Source organism: Mastigoproctus giganteus, chromosome 4 (genome assembly GCF_048544385.1).
Source record: "Mastigoproctus giganteus isolate SK-2022 chromosome 4, ASM4854438v1, whole genome shotgun sequence".
Taxonomy (NCBI): domain Eukaryota; kingdom Metazoa; phylum Arthropoda; class Arachnida; order Uropygi; family Thelyphonidae; genus Mastigoproctus; species Mastigoproctus giganteus.
The window spans coordinates 202,019,714-202,041,234 of record NC_143578.1 but is presented as its reverse complement, the minus strand read 5'-3'; the positions used below and the strand labels follow the sequence as shown (position 1 = coordinate 202,041,234).

At 37.2% G+C, this 21,521-nt stretch overlaps 1 protein-coding gene across 6 annotated transcripts in view; it reads right to left on the bottom strand.

Moving 5' to 3' along the window:
- LOC150087330 (FK506-binding protein 15-like) overlaps nt 1–21,521 on the bottom strand; it is a 373,115-nt gene that overhangs the window by 320,033 nt on the left and 31,561 nt on the right. For all 6 annotated transcript variants that reach the window (XM_090371133.1, XM_090371131.1, XM_090371135.1 and 3 more), the window contains one exon: nt 12,855–12,924. In XM_090371133.1, the coding sequence (XP_090227259.1) occupies nt 12,855–12,924 (70 nt within the window). The remainder of the gene's footprint in view (nt 1–12,854; nt 12,925–21,521) is intronic.

Sequence of the window (21,521 nt, the reverse complement as noted above, 5' to 3'; positions counted from 1 at the left end):
TATCAATTTATAAATTGATAAATTTATTCAATTTATAAGCGTATAAATTAAAAGCAAATGACGAAACATTCTATGACAAGCACATTACACATACTGAACAAGGATTAGAGAGAAACATCCATGCTTGCGATTTTGTCATCCCTCTCCCCCCACCCACTGAGCGCTGTTTTGACAGGGAAAGATAATTTTAGCCATGTCCATGTTTTTTTATGGCGGAAAATATTCACGGCCTTTTAAAATTCACATTTATTAAGGTTCCATTTTATATTAAATTAGCGATTGTGAATATGCGAAACCGCGAATAGCGGGGGTTTACAGTATATATAAAAAGCGGTTTTTTTGTAAAAAACAGGTGCCGGTACTCATTCTTTGGTATCAGGAAAAATTGAAAATTAAAAGAATATGAATAGTACTCTAAAATTTTTTTTTCCTGATATTGTTACTTTAGTAGTAATGTTTTTAGAATAAAAACAACAAATTAAGTATATTAACACAGTTTATTAAGCATAAATTTATTATTCAAATATATAAAAAAATAAGTAAAATGTCAGTAAAATAAGTAAAAAATAATAACATAAGTAAAAATATGATTAAAGAGGCCTGTGCACTCTGGATTCATTATGAAACTAAAATTACTGTAACACAGAGCGAAAACGTATGTATGTATCTAATCTAATATATGTATATTTCCCATTATTAAACTTGTCAAAATCTATTTTTGTATCTGTTTTCGCTCTGTTACAGTAATTTTAGTTCCACAAGTAAAAATAATTCATAATAAAACTTTTGTAGAATATCCCAAATTTTTATTAAGTTCTCAAGTGACACCCTATGCTGACTTCTTTTCTTTCTCTTTGTGTGTCAGTTGCTAAATGACGTTTCCGAAGCAGCCATGAATCGACATATTTTGCTGGATCGAAGAGGGTCAGCGGTGGGTCCACAGAGAAGTAAGGTATGTTACTACTCTGTGGGTGGGCCTACAGTTTTAAGAAACAGTAGTGAAGAAACTGCTTTTGTCATCAATGAAGCGTTAGTTGGGCTGACGATCAAATTGTGAAAATCCTTGTTCTCATTCACTCAATGGAATTGATATCGTACTCAGAGAGTTCATCAAATACTTCAATTCTTCTGAAACCTTCTTATCAATTAGGTATCCACAAATTTCATCTCTTTCATTTAACTGTAACCTAATCGACAATTTTCTAACTTCATTTTCACCAAATGCCAACAATTCATTTTCTAACTTCATTTTTACCAAATGCCAACAATTCATTTTCTAACTTCATTTTCACCAAATGCCAACAATTCATTTTCTAACTTCATTTTCACATGCCAACAATTCATTTTCTAACTTAATTTTCACCAAATGCCAACAATTCATTTTCTAACTTCATTTTCACCAAATGCCAACAATTCATTTTCTAACTTCATTTTCACCAGATGCCAACAATTCATGTTTAGAAGGATTAATACCTTCATTGTCCTAGTTTTCCTTCTCTCGTCATCAGTATTGTCACTAGTTCGAAAGTGAATTTTTTTTTTTTCTTTTCCTTTTTTTTTGAAGCTATCCAAAATGTCAGTGTGTCATTCGGATGTTCAGGTACCATGACCATGTAAACAGAGAGAGGGAAAATTTACAGAAAATGTGGATAACGCACTTCCGCAAAACAACAGATGATTATTTCTTGGGGTAAAAGAAAATCACTTTTCTAATTCTCGAACGGGGCGCTTACAGTTGATTCACAGTGGTGTTCAACCTATGGCCCACAAGGAAAGTGAACTAAAACAGCATTTTAAAATTTGTTAATTAACAAAAAAAATTTCTAATTAAATGTTTTGTTCAGTAAACGTAATTGTGTATTGTACTTAATAAAATTTTTGAATATTTTCAATTTTACTTTTACATGCAATAAGAAATGGAAAATGTAACACACTAAAGAAATCTAACTTTGAATTTTTTTTAATATGGCCTCCTGTACGGGAAAAGGTTGGACACCACTGCAGTAGAAGGTGGGCCAGAGCCCATTGGGAATACAACTTTATCTGCTCACTCTTGACTAGCACAACTTCTCTGCATGTGGGATAGGTGGTTGGATAGGTTTTACCAGGTACCACTAAGTTGCAAAATGGTAATCCCTTTCGCTCTCTTAATTCGTGCAGCAGCACTATTCGCCTAAATTGCCTGAAGGCAAGAAATGCGAACAGTGCATACCGAGTTAATTCTCTCCTAATCCGTTCGCTATATGAAAATTTTCCTCACTCAACGGAAACTATTTTAAATGTAACTTCCAATGGGAATTCAAAATAATTCACTATAAAAGGACTTTGTTAAACAGAGGTCTGACTGAGTAATTTAGAATTATGAAAATGGTTATACAGTTTTATATAGAAAATATCTTAACAATAGACAGTAAAATTGCAAATTTAATTAAATAATTTTAAGCTTATTTGAATAGTTGGTAAATGTGAAAAAAATTTACGGAATATTACAAATTTCAAAGTGCACTGCATCCAATTGTCACATGTCACTGTTAATAAATGTGCCGGTACGCTGTACCGTTGCTTACCGTCCCAAAAAAAGCACTGTATATAAGTATGTGTTTGTTATTTGTTTTTTTTAGGAGCATTAGCAACTAAGGCCATATTTCTTCGGGGGGGGGGGGAGGATATGCAGTGGTCATTCCCTGACCTTTCCGCATCTTCCGTGTTTAGTGGGCATGGGCTCGAACCCCGGCCTTATCAAGCGTGTGCTACGCAGTGCTACTCCTGTCCTGGCTACGGAGGCGCCTATAAGTATATGTATGTTTGTAAGTATGTGTGTGTGTGTGTGTGTGTGTGTGTGTGTGTGTGTGTGTGTGTGTGTGTGTGTGTATATATGTATGTAGGTGTATATATAATAAAGTTAGTATTTTGCATATCCCACCGAATGTTGCATAAAATAAACTAAATTAAAATGCATGCCAGTAGAGCAGAAAAATAAACTAAACTAATGAAGCAATACAAAAGGGGGGGCAAAGAAGAAAAGGGTATTATAGAAAGAATGCTCCTAATATAATTTACAAAAGCCTAAATATACAAAATAACCAAATATAATTTTGAAAGCCAGTTAATTAAAATTAACGGCGTGCCCTTGCTGGCACCAGGTGCAAATTCGGTGCTGCCAAAAGTCACGACAGACAGATTCCCGGCATCCAAAATCCTGACATACTGATTGTATTTAAAAAAAAAACAAAGTTAGAGTCCATATCTCAGAAACTGTTTGCAATAAAAAATTGTTTTCATGTAATCAAAAAGGTCACTAAAAACATTAAAATTATTTTTGAACACATTGAACATGTACATTGCAGTTATGCAAACAGTATACGATAATGTGTTTTATGTTATATTAATGAATAACAACACACTTTTTTTTTTTTATATAAAGTGTGTTGTTCATTCATATATATATATAGTAGAAATAAATTGCAATACCTGAATTATATGTAAAAACTACTGAAAAGAAAAAATGACTGAAAGTAAAAAAGAAAAAATGACAAAGTAAAAAAAGAAAAAATGACTGAAAGTAAAAAAGTAAAAATGTACAAATTAATGCCATCAAGTTAGATTAAACATTACATATGCCTGTGAATATAAGTTTCTTTTAGATTAAGTATGACTTTGCTAGTTATGGTGGCTATTTGGTTCCCTTTTTAGGCAATGGTTGCGCACTAATATTAGGCTATATAGTTAAAAATAAAAATATAGAAACATGGTACTTATATATATAATAAAATAATATTTATAAAGATACATTGTGCGCAATATCCCGAAGGTAATCCATCACAGATCTATTTTCATGATCATTCACAACTGTCATTAATTATTCTCATTTCACTCTCAACTGACGCCTTTTTACATTTTGGACAGGATTTACCACAAAGTGCATTCAGCCTGGTTAACGACCTGTTGCTGTTCTTTCTGAAATTCCTCGATGATTCTATATATGCCAATATGTGCTCATCAGTAATACGTGCTCATCCAACCATACACTCTCATCTTCTATGCCAAGCCTCAACACTGTTTTGGGTGCGTGGAATTCCCAGTTGAATGGAATCATATACGAACCATAATGTAGATGGAAATAGGGGTGGAGCGCTAATTACCATACCATTACACATATACTGTCTAATTCTTCCATATATATAATTGTCTTCAAACCACTCTATCATATCACTAGCTTCCCTAGGTAAATGTGGTTTCACAATGTTAAATGCTTGTGGTATCTCACCAGAAGGAATAAATGCCAAGGCACACAAACTTCGAAGCAGCAAACTAAATTCTTCATCAACGCTGTACTGAGATACCAGTCCACTTGCTTGAATTTTTCTCCAAACACATTGTCTCGGGTGTAAAAAATAGACCATATTAGATATGTTATGGAATTCACCTTTGGAGGCATTTATTTCAGCTAATCCCAGGTCAGTTAATATGGCCTGTGGTCTCAATTCAATTTCATTTTCTTTGGCAAAGTCAATCATACCTTGAAACAAACATTTATAATTTTCTTCACTCTTATTCGTCATCAAAACATAAACTAAGGGAAGAATTTGATAGCTTTCATTACCGATGGGTGTATGTATTGTATATAATTGATAAAAAATTGTGGGAACAGTTTGAAATGTACCATCCATAATCCAATATTGAGTGCATGATACATGTTGAATATTTACTTTTGTTGTAAATTGAAGAATTCTTTCCTCTCTCACTGCAGAATCTTTAACAAGAAATCCCATTTTCTTCTTCTTATTATAATAATAAGAAGAAAATGGGATATTTTTTTCAGGGTATATTTTTTCCTGTTACCCCTTTCAAAATATCCTGCCAGCACCCATGGTCATGCCAAATGTACTCGTGAAAGAAATTCATGAAAGTACAGCTAATAACAAATACCTGTATAATTAGTTTTATTTATGCTAATACTATTCACGGCAAATGTTACACAGCTGCCAAAATACATTACTCTAAATTTTTATATTCTGAAAGTATTCTTATTTCAAGTTTTTTCTTTAGCATTTCAATGCTATACCTATAATTATTGCTCAAATGCCCTATACAAATACCAAAATTCGACTAGAAAAATTAACAATTAAATGCAATATCAAAAAGTAAAATTAACTAAGTCATTTTTATTTGCTGATCATATTTTAAAACTGTTTATTTCTGTAACCGAAAACATGATCTTCAAATTAAGAGAGATATTGTCGTTAAAATTTTGTTATTTTATATACTCTTTCTACAAAAGTAATCTTATAAGGCAAATTTTTACTTACTAAAAAACTAATAAATATATAGAATTATATTCATATATTTTTACAATATAGTACATATTGTTGGGATTTTCGGTTGTCAGGATTCTGGACTGTAAGAATTTTTGGCCAGACCCATCCAAATTATATGAAATATCATGAAGGATGAAGACACAAACTACCTACAATACTGGACCAAATGAACTAAAAATAAAAAGACTGACCATTATGTCCCATCTTGACAGAGGACCACAAGGCCAATAATAGTCAGGGAATCACTGCATTTTGAACATTAGACAAATCCACAGAGACACAGTTCCACAAATCCACAGTTTATGTATATAGGCGAATTTGTGAATTATTTTCCTGTTATGAATTAGCACACAAGAAAAGAATAGAACAATGTATATTTTAATGGATAGGGCTTGATCCTGCTGGAGCAATGATAATGCTACAGCATGAGACGCCCACAGGATGAGCAGTTTAAAGACTCTCAGTTTCCTGAACTGGGTTCTTAGAAATACAAGACTGTACACAAGTTAGTAGTAGTAGGAAAAAATGATGCAAGAAAGCAAGCTTATATAGCATCATCCAAAAAAAAAAAAAAAAAGCCTATATACTTCTGCCATTTATACAATCCAAGAATTTGTACATTTCTTCTCTGAATTTATTCAAACCATCCACTTCCACAACAACAAACAGAAGCCTTTTCTGACAATCAACCACCTACTGGCTGAATGCAAACATCCACACATCTGTCCTACAACCATCCTTCAACTTAAATTTATGCCCTGTCATATGTAGGCTCAGCAAAAAGAATGCCATTCACATTCAGTTTACTCAATCCATTCAAGACCTTAAATACCTCGTTCAGATCACTCCCATAGGTGCCTAAACTCGAGAAACTGCAATTTTCAGAACTGAAGCCTTTCTAGGTAAGAGCACCCTTTTGTTCCTTTCACCAATCTCGATGCCCTTCTCTGCACCTGTTCTAGCAGATCTACATCCCTCCTAAAGTGAGGCCTCCAGAACTGCATACAATACTGAAGATGGGGCCTAACCAAGGCCTTGTACAAAAGGATAATCACATCCATATTCCTGCTAGCAAAGTTTCTGTATATCATTGACAAAACCCCACAAGCTATTCCAGCAGCATGTCTGCACTCCTCAGAGAATTTCGTGTGTGTTCACAATTATCCCCAGGTCTTTTTCATTTTCCACTACCCTGATTAGTACCACAAAGTTGATAAGTTACTCAGGGATTACTACTACCCAAATGCAGTACCTTGCATTTCTCAATGTTAAACTTCAACTGTCATTTCTCGGCCCACTGACTCAATTTTATTAGATCTTGTTGAAGCAGCTCACCCTGATTACTGTGTTTTCTGGTGAAAGGACACTTCAGGAATGTAGTCTTCTTGCATCAATGTGGCTTTCATATCTTTTGATCTAGGCTTCATTGGAGTACACTACTTTAGAACTCTAAATACTGACAATTCGCTATTTCTTTTAAATTTATTTATATTTCATAATTTTTCAATTCCAAATAATTTAACACCTGAGTAATAATAATTTAAATGTTAAGACTACTAGTTCCCACAGGAACTAGTAGTTGTTGGCGACTCCATTGTCAGGGAAACGGGGAACATGCTATGTAAAAAGGATAGGTGGAACAGAACCAGGGTATGTCTGACAGGGGCAAAGGTTGATGACGTTGTGCGGATATAAAAAAAAAAAAAAAAAAAAAAACCACTTCCACCCCCCCCCCCCCCCCATTTGTTCAAAATACCTGTCCAGCTGAGCCTTAAATTTATTTAGGCTATCAACCTCCCCAACAAGGGATGGAAGTCTGTTCCACCGACCAACTGCCCGCTGGCTAAAGGCAAATTTCCGCACATCTATCCTACATCTATCTTTCCTCAATTTGAATTTATGCCCTCTCAGGTGATTATTCTGAGAAGAGGAAGAATTCCATCAGCACTGAGCATGCTCAAACCATTCAAGGCTTTATACACCTCTATCAGATCACCTCGCCAGTGCCCAGTCTCCAGACACTGTAATTTGCAAAACTTAAGCCTTTCTTCATAAGAGCAACTTACAAAGTTCCATTCACTAATCTTGTTGCCCTTCTCTGTACTCGTTTCAGTAGCTCTACATCCTTCTTGAAATAAGGCCTCCAGACCTGTATACATTACTCAAGGTGTGGCCTGACCATTGCCTTATACAAGGGAATAATCACCTCCTTATCCCTGCTAGAAAAATTCCTGTATATCACTGACAAGACACTATGAGCTACTCTTACAGCCCGTCTGCACTGCTCAGAGAACTTCATATCTACCTGCACAATTACCCCCAGATCCTTTTAATTCTCTACTACTGTCAGTGTAGTACCACAGAGTTGATACGTTGTTCTGGGGTTGCTGTTTCCCATATGTAGTACTTTACATTTGTCAATGTTAAATTTCATTTGCCACCTCTCAGCCCATCTGCTCAACCTTTCCAGATCCTGCTGCAGAAGCATAGCATCAGTATTGTCCTTAACAACCCTGCCAACCTTTGTATCATCTGCAAACTTGGACATTAAGCTTGATATACCATCATCAATATTATTTATAAATACAGAAAACAATAATGGACCCAACACTGAACCCTGAGGGACTTCACTAATAACATTAGTCCACAATGAGCAGTGTCCATTGATTACCACTCTGTCTTCTCCCCCTCAATCACCCCTTTATCCATAGCAGCAATTTGCCTCCAATGTCACACTGCTCCAATTTGTGTAGCAGTCTTCCATGTGCAACAGTATCAAAAGCCTTTCTAAGATCCAAGTATATGATATCAAAGTTATTCCCTGCATCCAGTTCTTTTGTGACTGCATCATAGTATCCAATCAAATTGGTCAGGCAAGACTTCCCCTTAACAAAACCATGCTGTGTCCGAGCTATAACTGAAGTCTTGTCTAAATGATCCTGCAGTGCTTCTTTAACTAGTGCCTCCATTAATTTTTCTGGAACAGAAATTAAACTCACAGGTCTATAATTGCTTGTGTCAGCCTTTGATCCTCCTTTGTGAATTGGGGTCACATTTGCACATCTCCAGTCTACGGGTACCTCCCCGGAGTCCAAGGAAGCTCTCATAATTATGGCTAAGGGTTTGCTTACTTCCTCTGCTGCCTCCTTTAATATAACTGGATAGATCCCATCCACCCCTTTCTTGTGTTTATCTTCAACAATTTCTCCTCCACTTTACTCTCAGTTATTACAAGATTATCTAGCTTACTGCCAGAGTTGAATACACTTCTGGAATTCCCCTCGCCGAATAACTCCTCATGTGTGAATGTCGATGCAAAATATTCATTTAGTTTGTTAGCTACCTGAGCAGGATCATCAATAGTTGAACCATCGATATCAAGTGAACCAATCTGATTCATCCCCTTCCTTATAGAGTTTACATAAGTAAAGAACTCATTGCTGTTTTCCTTTGCATCCTTTGCCAAAGATTTCTCGTAATCTGCCTTTGCCTGCCTAACCTCCTTTTTAACTTGGTTACAGATCAACTTATATCTATCATAGCCTTCTGTGTCACATGTTAATTTATATGTATCCCATGCATTTTTCTTCTCTACCATATGCCTCATTAGTTCATCTGACATCCATTTAGGTCTAAACCTCGAAAAATATATCTTAGTTGGTATGTAAAGCCTAGTAGCTTCGAAGATAAGTTCTTTGAATGCTTCCGATTTTGAATTTGCTGTTGGTAACATCATCAGTTGGTCCCACTGTATAGAATTTAAATACTGTCTCAGACCATTGTAGTCGCCTTTACAAAAGCAAAAACCCTTCCCTTTACCCCTGATGGTCGTTACCTCTGTATAAATCCCACTTCAGCACACTGTGATCACTGCCACCTAGTGGTTCCTTTATCTGCAGATTCTTAATGCATGAAGAATCTCTACTGATAATCAAATCAAGAGTATTACTCCCTCTAGTTACCTCCCGAACATGCTGATGTAGAAAACAATCATCCAATAAATCCACAAAAGCCTTGCTGGTGTGTGAGTGACCAACCCACAAATTCCAGTCAATATTTGGGAAATTAAAATCCCCCATTATAAGATGCTCTGATTTACTGGCCCACTATTTCCCTGTATAGTTTCTTATTATACTCATCAGAGTCATTAGGCCTATAGCACACTCCTACTCTCAATTTTGATCTCCCAATGCTTATGTCACACCAAACTGACTCGACACTGCATTGTCCAGCGATGTCGACTGGCTTCACTTCCTTGGATTTTATATGTTTCTTAACTAACAGCATAACCCCCCCCTTCCTATCTTGTTTATTCTTTCTGTACATATTGTACTCCCCAAATTCCAGTTCTGCATTCCTTATATCTGTGTGACACCATATCTCTGATATCCACAATATCGCCTTTGATGTTTTGAGCAATACCTCAAATTCATCAAATTTATTTACCAAACTCCTAGCATTGATGTACACGCAAGTATACATGCACCTGTTCCTATTCTTAGCTACCCTAACACAACCCATGTGTTTACTTGTACTGCAATGACTCCCAGCAGTCTCTGAAATATCCTGCATCTTGTTTTTCTGGCTTCTGCTCATTCCAATAGAAGCAGTGCAAGAATCACTTTCACCTCTGCAGTGGCTACTGTTAATCTTTTAGTCCTTGTATTCCCACCAAGCTAGCAGTTTTCCGACCCATTATCCAAGCTAGCTACTTACATACTACCCCAAGTATGTAATAATAGTAATAGAGGCATGTGATTCAAGAAAGCAAGCATATGAGCTTATGTAGCATCAGCCAAAAAAAAAAAATTTCACACAACCATTCCCCTAAAAGTTTGTCCACTTCCTACTTGAATTTATTTAAGCTGTCAACTTCCACAATGATGGATGGAAGGTTGTTCCAGCAATTAACCACCCGCTGGCTAAAGATAAATTTCTGCAGATCTATTCTGCGTCTTTCCTCAATTTGAATTTATAGTTAGGTTCATAATCTGTAATTATGTAAGTAAACATAATCAAGTTAGTTAATTTATGTAATGTATTACATTTCAAGTACATTAGAAATCAATTTATGATTTACATAAAAAAAAAAAAAAAAAAAAAAAACGCGCACACACACGAGAAAAAAATGCCATGTTTTATGAGGGGAACTAAGACTTTCTGTGCATCCACCACATTGCTCATTTAGTCCTCCAACCAGCACATGGCAACAAACATAATACCCAATGCCTCAGTTACAATACAGTATATGAATAACCTATGCATCGTATATGAAAAAAATACAATGATTTCAGAAAAAAACACATAATAAATGTCAAGCCTACCCAAATTAATGAAATTTGAAAAGGCTTGATAAAATCTTTCTAAAAGGCTAAAATATAAAATTTCATGAAAATCCATTCACTGGAAGTCGAGTTATTATATGCAGGCAGATGGGCAAAGAAATAATAATTGTCAGATTTCTATCGGTCCAATTTGAATGAAATTTCGGATGGCTCAGCATCTCTCTCTCTCTCTCTCTCTCTGAGCTTCAAATATAAAATTTCATGAAAATCCTTCCACAGAGAGTTGAGTTATTACATGTTGAAGGTAAAAAAAAAAAAAAAAAAAAAAAAAAAAAATAATAATAATAATAAATTAAATAAGACGATAAATGCCAGATTCTATTGGTTCAATTTTAATGAAAAATGGGGTGGTTTGGCAAATCTTACATGTGGATGGACAGACAGATGAATGAACAGGCAGGTGGACATGGTGAGACAATAGGGGCATCATGCATATTAGCAAACACACCTAAAAAAAATACAAAAAGAAAAATCTTTTCTTTTGATTTCAAAAGGCAATATACTATACACTGAAAGGACAGAATTCATGGGATATCTGGTTCCTAGAAAATGATGCTGTCACCCCTCTTGCTAATGGACGAACCCATCGCTCAGCAGGTATATAGGTACACTGCATTTATGTAGATGGTAATTCGATATCAGTATGGATAAACGTTGTTGGTCAACCAACTTTGAAAGAGAAATGATAATGGGTGTCCGACACATGGGTCACTATCACGGAGGTGGTACAGAAATTGTACTATTTCCCGTTCAACAGTATCAAGAGTGTATTGGGAATATGCCATTTCCAGAATAACATCTCTTTGTGGACACGCTGTGAGCGGAGAAAGGTGGTGGATGAACATGGCTGTCGACATCTGTCTCACATTTCTTCAGCCAACCGGAGAGCAACATTGGCACAAATCACTGCAGACTTCAACGAGGGAGGTGCAAGAAATGTCTCCACCAAGCCCATCAGGCGATCGTTAGCTGCAATAAGTGATGGGAGCTGCCGACACACCACAGTCCCATTGCTAACACCACAACACGGAGTTCTATGCCTCAACTGGGCGAAAGAACATCAGCACTGGACCTTGGATGATTGAGGACGGGGCTCCTGATCTGGAGTCCTGTTTCCAGTTATTTCGAGCAGATGGGAGGGTGTGTATCTGGTGGAAACAGCACGAAGCTATGCACCCATCATGTCAACAAGGAACTGTTTAGGCAGGTGGACGGCTGGTAATGGTCTGGGTTTGTTCAACTGGTGCACGTTGGAAACTCTGGTATGTCTAGACTCATCTCTGAATGGCCTAGGTTACATGTCCATCCTTGCAGACCATCTGCATCTCTTTGCGGTCATGTACCCAGAGGATAATGGACTCTTCCAGCAGGACAATGCGCCTACCCACAGAGCTGTGGTGATTAGAAGAACATGGTTTGAAAAGCATTCTGCAGATTTTATCACCATGGAATGGTCTCCCCATTCATCAATCCTATGGAGCATCTTTGGGATGCTGTGGAAAGGTCCATTCGAGCTTTGGATTTTCCACCCAGGAATTCGAAGGAATTATGGACAGCAGTGTAGCAAGCATGGACAGAAATACCTGTGGAACGCTTTCATGAACTAGTGAATTAAATGCCTCACTGTATGACTACCCTTATTCGGGCAAAAGGTGGGCCTACCCATTACTAGGTAGGTATTCCCATGATTTCTGTCCACTCAGTGTATATAGATATCACTTTTGGAATTATTAGCCACTGAAAGAGAGAAATAGTCAAATAAATCTGAAAAGTATGGCCAGTAAAATAAGTTTAGTGAAGTAACTACAATTTAATGTGAACTTCCAATGCAGTGTAGCATAACACTACTGATTTATCATTTCTGAGTACGTAATTATGATCTTTATCTTCTACATACTGAATTTAGCGTAGTTTCTTTAGTCCAAAATTAACAAGCTTTTATTTAAAATTTGGACCTCTATCCAGAAATTCTGCATATGTGTAGATTTTTTGAACAGAAAGAGTAAAGAACACATATTTAGTCTGAATAATTTTAAGAAATGATATGGCAATTTCTCATATGCAATCAAAATTTTATTTTTAGTTCAACTCATTTTCATTTAATTACCAATTAATTTATACATATATAAATGATATTATATAATACAAATCCCAGAGCTAGTAAAGTTAATAAATATAAAAATCAACTTACTGAAGAAGAATCATGGTCACCAATAATGGCAGAACCCAACCTTCCCTGACTAGTATATTTACCATTTTCACTAGAATTAAGAATAAAATAAAATCACAATAAATCGCATAATTAATCTTCCATAAACTTAACCATTAGTAAATTTTTTTATTATCCAACTAGTGCTTTATTCACATGAATGTGCTGGAATAAATCAGCAGTGTATAATATGCTACTGCAATACCACTTTTTGTGTGTGTGTGTGTGTCATTCATGTCAGTCAAGCAATGTTGATATTTCTGATAAGCCCTGCATTAAGCATAGGTAGTGACAACTGGAAGTAACAATTGCAAGGTCAACTTCGAGTGAAAAAGTTACCATGTTATCTTTCATGATGTCCTTGGATTATTTTTTCGATTAATTTATACAGTATTTGTATTAAGTAGGTAAAAAAAGTAAAATACTCCTTCTAAACTAAAAAAACATGCCACAGAGATCAAAATTTTAAAATCAACTGGAAGATTGCTATTTATATCAGTATGTTATGGAAATACAAGGGGCAAGAATATGCTGCACCTGATCATTAATCATAATCCTGATAGTATATATAGGATTGACAAGCATAGCAATTACTTGCTATGCTTGTCAGAATGTAACTGTGGAGTAAATTAAGTCTCAGCTACTAAAACTAAGTGTAGAGGTTTCAATCTCAGAAAAGGAAACATTGAGAGTCAAAGATGCTGCATGGAAAGATAACTTGGACAGGGAAAATACAAGTGAGTTAACGAATAATTTTAAAATCATCACAGAAGCGGCCACAAATGCATAAATATCATTAAAAAAATAAAGCACAAGGCCAATATTTATTTATTATTTTAGCATTAGTAGAGGCATTTGATGCAAGAAAGCAAGCTTATGCAGCATCAGCCAAAAAAAAAAAAAACCCACTTCCACTTCACCCCTCTGTTCGTTCAAAATACCTGTCCAGCTGAGCCTTAAACTTATTTAGGCTATCAACCTCCACCACAAGGGATGGAAGTCTGTTTCACCAACCAACCACCCGCTGGCTAAAGGCAAATTTCCGCACGTCTATCCTACATCTGTCTTTCCTCAATTTGAATTTATGCCCTCTCAGGTGATTTTTCTGAGCTAGAGGAAGAATCCCATCAGCATTGAGCATGCTTAAACCATTCAAGGCTTTATACACCTCTATCAGATCACCTCGCTGGTGCCTAGTCTCCAGACACTGTAATTTGCAAAACTTAAGCCTTTTTTTGTAAGAGCACCCCTTTGTTCCATTCACTAATCTTGTTGCCCTTCTCTGTACTCGTTCCAGCAGCTCTACATCCTTCTTGAAATGAGGCCTCCAGACCTGTATACAGTACTCTAGGTGTGGCCTGACCATCGCCTTATACAATGGAATAATCACCTCCTTATCCCTGCTGGAAAAATTCCTGTATATCATTGACAATACTCCATGAGCTACTCTTGCAGCCCGTCTGCACTGCTCAGAGAACTTCATATCTGCCTGCACAACCACCCCCAAGTCCCTTTCATTCTCTACCACTGTCAGTGTAGTACCACAGAGTTGATACGTTGCTCTGGGGTTGCTGTTTCCCATGTGTAGTACTTTACATTTGTCAATGTTAAACTTCATTTGCCACCTCTCAGCCCATCTGCTCAACCTTTCCAGATCCTGTTGCAGCAGCATAGTGTCAGTAGTGTCCTTGACAACCCTGCCAACCTTTGTATCGTCTGCAAACTTGGACATTAAGCCCGATATGCCATCATCAATATCATTTATAAATACAGAAAACAATAATGGACCCAACACTGAGCCCTGAGGGACTCCACTAATAACATCAGTCCACGATGAGCAGTGTCCATTGATTACCACTCTCTGTCTTCTCCCCCTCAACCACCCCTTTATCCATAGCAGCAATTTGCCTCCAATGTCACACTGCTCCAATTTGTGTAGCAGTCTTCCATGTGCAACAGTATCAAAAGCCTTTCTAAGATTCAAGTATATAATATCAAAGTTATTCCCTGCATCCAGTTCTTTTGTGACTGCATCATAGTATCCGATCAAGTTGGTCAGGCAAGACTTCCCCTTAACAAAACCATGCTGTGTCTGAGCTATAACTGAAGTCTTGTCTAAATGATCCTGCAGTGCTTCTTTAACCAGTGCCTCCATTAATTTTCCTGGAACAGAAGTTAAGCTCACAGGTCTATAATTACTTGTGTCAGCCTTTGATCCTCCTTTGTGAATTGGGGTCACATTTGCACATTTCCAGTCTATGGGTACCTCCCCTGAGTCCAAGGAAGCTCTCATAATTATGGCTAAGGGTTTGCTTACTTCCTTTGCTGCATCCTTTAATATAACTGGATAGATCCCATCCACCCCGGGTGCCTTTCTTGTGTTTATCTTCAACAGTTTCTCCTCCACTTTACTCCCAGTTATTTCAAGATTCTGTAGCTTACTGCTAGAGTTGAATACACCTCTGGCATTCCCCTCGCTGAATATTGAGGTGGATGAATAAGAATAAGGAAACAGTTTAAACAGAGCAAAAAACAATGGCATGGTGCAGTTAGACTGATGAAAAGCATTCAGATATATATTATTTACAAGCTGTAATATTACTGCAGAACTGTTTAGGCTGACAATAGATGAGTATGAGAAATTACTTGCTAAGAGCTAAGAAGAAAAAAAGGAGTTTTACATTTATGTAAATACTCTCTCCAGTCAAAACATTATGACCACCAACCTAATTAAAGCACATGTCCTCCTCTTGCTGCCAGAACCACTGCATACAGCAAGGCATGGACTCTATAATGCCTCAATGTTACAGGAGTTATATTGTACTGTATTCCATAGATCTGCTAGAGTGTGGTGGAGGATCTAAAAGCCAAATCTGTCAATACATAATCCAGGAGTATTCTATGGGATTTATCTGGCAAATTTGGCGGCTAATGTAGTGCCACCTGGAAGTCACTTTTTGTTCAACGAACCACTCTTAAAAAAATACCAGAAACATGGCAGGGCACAAAATTATCCTGCTGGAATGTACCTATCCCATTCCAGGAAACAAGTCACCATGAAGGGGTGTACCTGATTGGCTACAATGGATAGGTAGCTTTTACCATTTGGAACATGGTCTAAAGGTATGAGTGGCGGAGAGAATAAATTCCTGGGAAAACATCACCCATGCCAAAACATTGCTGCCACCTGCTTGTTTTTGTTGGACCAGGACAGTGGAGTGATTCTACTCATTAGTTTTTCACTACATCCTCCATCTACTATCCACACAGCATAGTTTGTTAGTTTGTTTGTTATTTGGTTTTTAGGAGCATTGGCAACTAAGGCCATATTGCTCCGGGGATATGCGGTGGTCGTTCCCTGACCTCTCCGAATCCCCTATATTTGGTGGTCACAGGCTCGAACCCCAGTCTAATCAAGAAGCATGTGCTACGCACTGCTGCTCCTGCCCACCTGGCTACGGAGGTGCCACACAGCATAGTAGGAAATAATTTATTGGAAAGGCAACTGTTTTTCCAGTCATCAATAGTCTAATGACGTTATTTGTAAGCAAATTTTAGGTGTAATTGGTGATGAGGTGGCTATAAGCATGTGTACCTTGACTGGGCACTTACTTAAGATGGCCATACAGAGGACGGTTCATTGGATCATGATCTTGGAAACACCACTGGTCGTTCTCCTGGTTAAAGCCGCAGCCACTGAATTGTATTGTAATATGTGTCAAGTGTTCCCATAAAACTGAATGAAACTTGAAAGCAATGCTGCCTAGCCAGATAAGTGTCTGAATTATGTTGTCCATGAATAGTGTGCTGTGGCTGTTCACCCGGCCACTTAATTACTGGGAGGTTGATCACAGGAAGGGGTCTCCTAGCATCTGCCCAGCAGCATGGGGAGTTGGGCCAGGACAGTAGAGGGATAAGTTCTGACCTGAACAGGAGTCACAGCCATCCAAAGAAAAGAGCAGAATAGACGAACAGTAGAGAAAGTGAAGAAGGAAAGTAGAAAGGGAAAATATCCTCCAGGCAAATGAGAAGCAGGAACCAATACTAAGTGAAGGGACCCTAAAGGAGGTAGGGGATGGAATGGCTCATAGCAGGCCTTTCCGACCCCAATCTAAGGAGATAATGATAAGTAGTGAAGACCGCCTGCTGGAGCAGCAGGGCAACAGTGTCCATGTCAGGACAAAGTCCAGACATCAGCAATGCACTACGCAGAGAGCAGAAAATCATGGAACAGGAAAGTACTCCACTCCATCAGCAAGGAGCAGTCCACCAGACAGAAGGACTAACAGAATCCAAGCAAGAAAATCCAAACTAGACTCCCAGAAGACCAGAATCCTGGAATGAGAAAGCTGATGAAAACAAATCCAACTAGGTCAGCAAGGTAGAGAGGGCAGCAGTCATGCCCTTTCACGGGAATTCCATGGCAACATAAGCTGCCATCTGCAGTTCCCACCCAGAAACAGAGTCAGCAGATGGTGCAGAGAGTCAAAGTCACGGTAGCTGGCACATGGCACCACAGGAGAATTCCACCTAAGAAGAATTCCCAGGTCAGCAAAGAATGTTCTAAGGAGCACAGCATAAGGCATGAAGCATCTAGTTCTCAAGAAGCAACCTAGTGCTACAGTCAACAGTGTTGTTCTCACTGGATGAAGAACAGGACAGATCTGCAAAAAACTATTGGCATGTGTTATGAAGGCATTTGGAGCATCTGTAAATGAAATGAGGTCAGTCATGGTCCTGGAGATACCAAAAGGTAGCAATATCATAATTCAGAAATCAAGTCCAGTGACTTGATTTCTGTAAGCTTGAAGTAGAAATCATAGCCAGAAAGTGAAATCCTTAACTGGTGAGCAAAGGGACTTACAGCTAGAGGTGTGGAGTTTTAAATAGCTGCTTAACAAATACATTAGGGTCTCGATTTTCCGGGATAGATGGTAAAAAACAAATCCCGGATAATCGATTTCCCGGTTAATCCAAAAATACAAAGTCCCCGACATACATAAGAGATACATTCCAGGACTTCTTACTTCATTGATTTTTATGTAACTCAGGAATGAATAGTTATATGTTGCTTCTACTGTATATTATTATTGATACATTTGAATTCGGCGCGATACTTGTTAATGTTTGACCATTTTCATACATTCTTATTAGTTTAATTTTCTCATCCAAATCGATCACTTTCCTTTTGTTGGTAGATTTAGTAGTACCGCTGTCGCTTATTCTCTTAGTTGGCACCATGATAACAGTCAAAATGAAATTTTCTATAAAGAGCTTCACAGGGTTAAGGTGAAAACTCACTATTATCACTCCGCACAAGCTCAAATTTTACTAAAGCACATTTCTGGAGATCAACAAAAAACAATAAAAAAATTTGCACTTTCCGTTTTATTGGGCGTTTCTATTAGCGCAATCTATTATAAATGGGTACTAAACTCGATCTTATTGCATTAGCGATAAAACCAATAGCTGGAATTCTGTGGGTTTTTACATTATTATGGTGAAGTGTGTGTCCCCTTCACTGAAATCTTCAGTCATATAAAAAAAAAAACCTATAAATAATTGTAAGAATCTTCTCTTTTTTTCCTATTTTTTTTGCTTGTTACTCCGATCTCACTTGTGCAATTTATGTGTACCGTGATTGTTGTTATTGATTGCTTTTTTTTTTTTTTTTTGTTGTTTTAAATTTTACAATCCTAAAAATTAAAAATAAAAAAATTGAGTGAAAACAAATACATGTAATTCCGTAGTTGCGTAAGTCAGGGACTTACTGTATCGAAAAATGTTCAGCAATCTACGTAAAAAATATGGTGACAGATAAAAAAACTTACCACGCATTACTCGTTGTGTCCAATACGATGCTTCTCTTTATTTTTTGCAATGTCAATTTTAAATCTAATAGCTTCCCTTTATTTTTTAAAATGTCGCGTAAGGTTTGGTCACCAACATTATAATGACTCATTAGAGATTTAACGAATGAACCGTTTTCAAACTTTTGAATAATTTCAAGTCTGTTTAGCTAAAACCACAACTCTTTTGCATTTACCCATCATTTTTGCAATTTATAAACATATATAAATATATATATTTACTATAAAAAAAAGTTCGATATCCCTGACATAAATAACGAAAAAAAATTTGTCTTTTTGTGGTGCGCCGGAACACAACAATCGACGCAACGCACTAAAACTAAACATTTGGTCTCTCTCTTTTTTTTTTTTTTTGAGCGGTGGATGTGAAGACAGCGGAGGTTGCAAAATACTAGGCACATTAATCTCCCAATGACGACTTATAACTCCACTCCTTATCGCTTATTTACGACTTGCAAAATATCTGTTTATACCAATTCTAGTTATTACTTGAATTTTATGATTTCTGGTTGATTTTTTTTTTTTTTTTCCAAATTTGGAGTCTTGAAGGAGTTAATCCGCTTCCCGGTTAAACCGATCATGGTAAATCGAGAGTCTGCTGTAGTAATAATTAATGATAGTAATAATTCTGAAAAAAAAAAACATTCAGCTTCTTGAAAGGATCCAAAAATGGGCAACTTGAATGGAGAGATCAGCAAAAATGCAACTGCACAAGGAAAGATTCAATTATATAGGGTACAAAGCTTGGCAACTAGGCACCTTAGAGGAGACATGATTTAGGTTTGTAAGGCTCTCAGAAGGGTTAGTAAAATGAATGGTATTTTTTTTTCACTGTTATAAAGAATTCCAGAACTAGGTAAAGTTATTTATGTGAAGAGAGAAGAGCATAATTTGTATTTTATTATTTACTTTTTTTTTAGTCAGTGCAGCAAAAGCCTGCAGTTTCCTTGCACCATAATACAGGGTGTTTCAAAAATGATGGTCAATAATTTAAAGGTGAAAAGTACAAACTAAAATAAGCAAAAAAGTCCCAGTGAACATTGGACCGCAAATTTTTTTTTTTTTTTTTTTTTTATGTGAACCCCAAACACGAGAGGTATTAGAACCTATAGTACTTAGTACCGTGCTTGGGTTTGAGGTTAAGAAGACGAAAGAAGATATTTGTTGACATTGGACTTGAACTTCTGTAGATTGTAATTTTCAGGAAATACGTATGAAGGAAGTTTGTTCCAGAAAACGGCAGTTGAATGAATAAATGAGGAAGATGAAAAGTTGGTTCTGTGGGTTTGAAGTTAGACAGTAAATGGATGTTGGCTGGTGGTGGCACGTGTTCGGACTGTTTTGAAAGAGAGAGCAGGAATTATAGAAGCCAATTCAGAAGAACAGTGCCCATGGAAGTATCTGTAGAAGAGGCATGCAGCAGAAACAGTGCGTCTATGAGAAAGCGAGTGGAGAGACTCTGTTAGAGATGAATCATTAATTAACCTAACTGCCCTCTTCTGAATGGAATCAAGAAGCCGGAGAGAGGTTTTGGGGGCACCACCCCAGATATGGGAACAATATTCCATGGCAGGGCGAATTTGCGATTTATACAGAGTGAGCAGCTGTTTGGAAGAAAAGTAACGCCGAGAGCAAAAGAGAAAACCAAGTTTTTTAGATGCAGAGGAAGCAATATTTGTAATGTGCTTGTGCCAAGAGAGATTAGAAGTCAGGGAAATCCCCAAAAGAGATATATCATTTTGCCTAGAAATCGGAGTGTCACTAAAGATAAGCATAGGAGTAGAAGAATCCTTTTTGTGAGATATAAGACAAGACTGAGTTTTAGAAGGGTTGAAATCAACTAAGTTGTCTTTGCCCCACTGGAGAATTACCTGAAGATCGGCATTTAAGGAATTGGTAGCAGATTTTCGAGAAGTTGAAGCTGATTGAGCAGGACAAGGTTTCTCAAAATGGAAAGTTGAATGCAAATGTGCTATCATCGGCAAAACTATGGATAGGATTTCCAGTCAATGGAAGAAGGTCATTGATATACAAGAGGAAAAGAGTGGGGGAAAGAACTGAACCTTGGGGGACACCGGCATTAGTGGAGAAGTTAGAAGACAAAGAGCCATCTACCATCACCCTCAGTGAGCGATCAGAGAGAAAACTGGATAACCAATTACTAAAAACAGTTGGCAAACCATAAGATGGAAGTTTGTTTAGAAGACCTTTATGCCAAACACGATCAAAAGCCTTTGAGATGTCAAGCGCAACTACTTGTGTTTCACCAAACCTTTCCATTGAATTAGTCCATAAATGGGTAACATAAGCCAGAATATCTCCAGTGGATCGACACTGACGGAATCCATCGTTGATCAGACGGAAGGTTTCTAGGTAGTTTAAGAGTTGGCGGTTAATTGATTTCTCCATTACTTTAGAAAGAGTAGAAGTAATTGCAATGGGACGATAATTGGATGGGAGGGATTTGTCACCCTTTTTAGGAACTGGCTGGATATGAGCAAATTTCCAAGCAGAAGGAAAAACACCTTTGGAATAAGAAAGTGTAAAAAGGTGGCAAAGAATTGGAGTAAGTTCAGGAGCACAGGTTTTGAGAACAAGTGGAGAAATACCATCAGGACCTGGAGCTTTCTTAGCATCAAGATTCATCAAAATCCTTCTGATATCCTTTTGACGGAAGACCACAGGAGGCATTGAATGGAGCGTGTTGGGAAGGTGTTTTACCAAGATCATTAATACATGAGCTGGAAGAAAAATGGGATGCTAGCAGGTCAGCTTTATC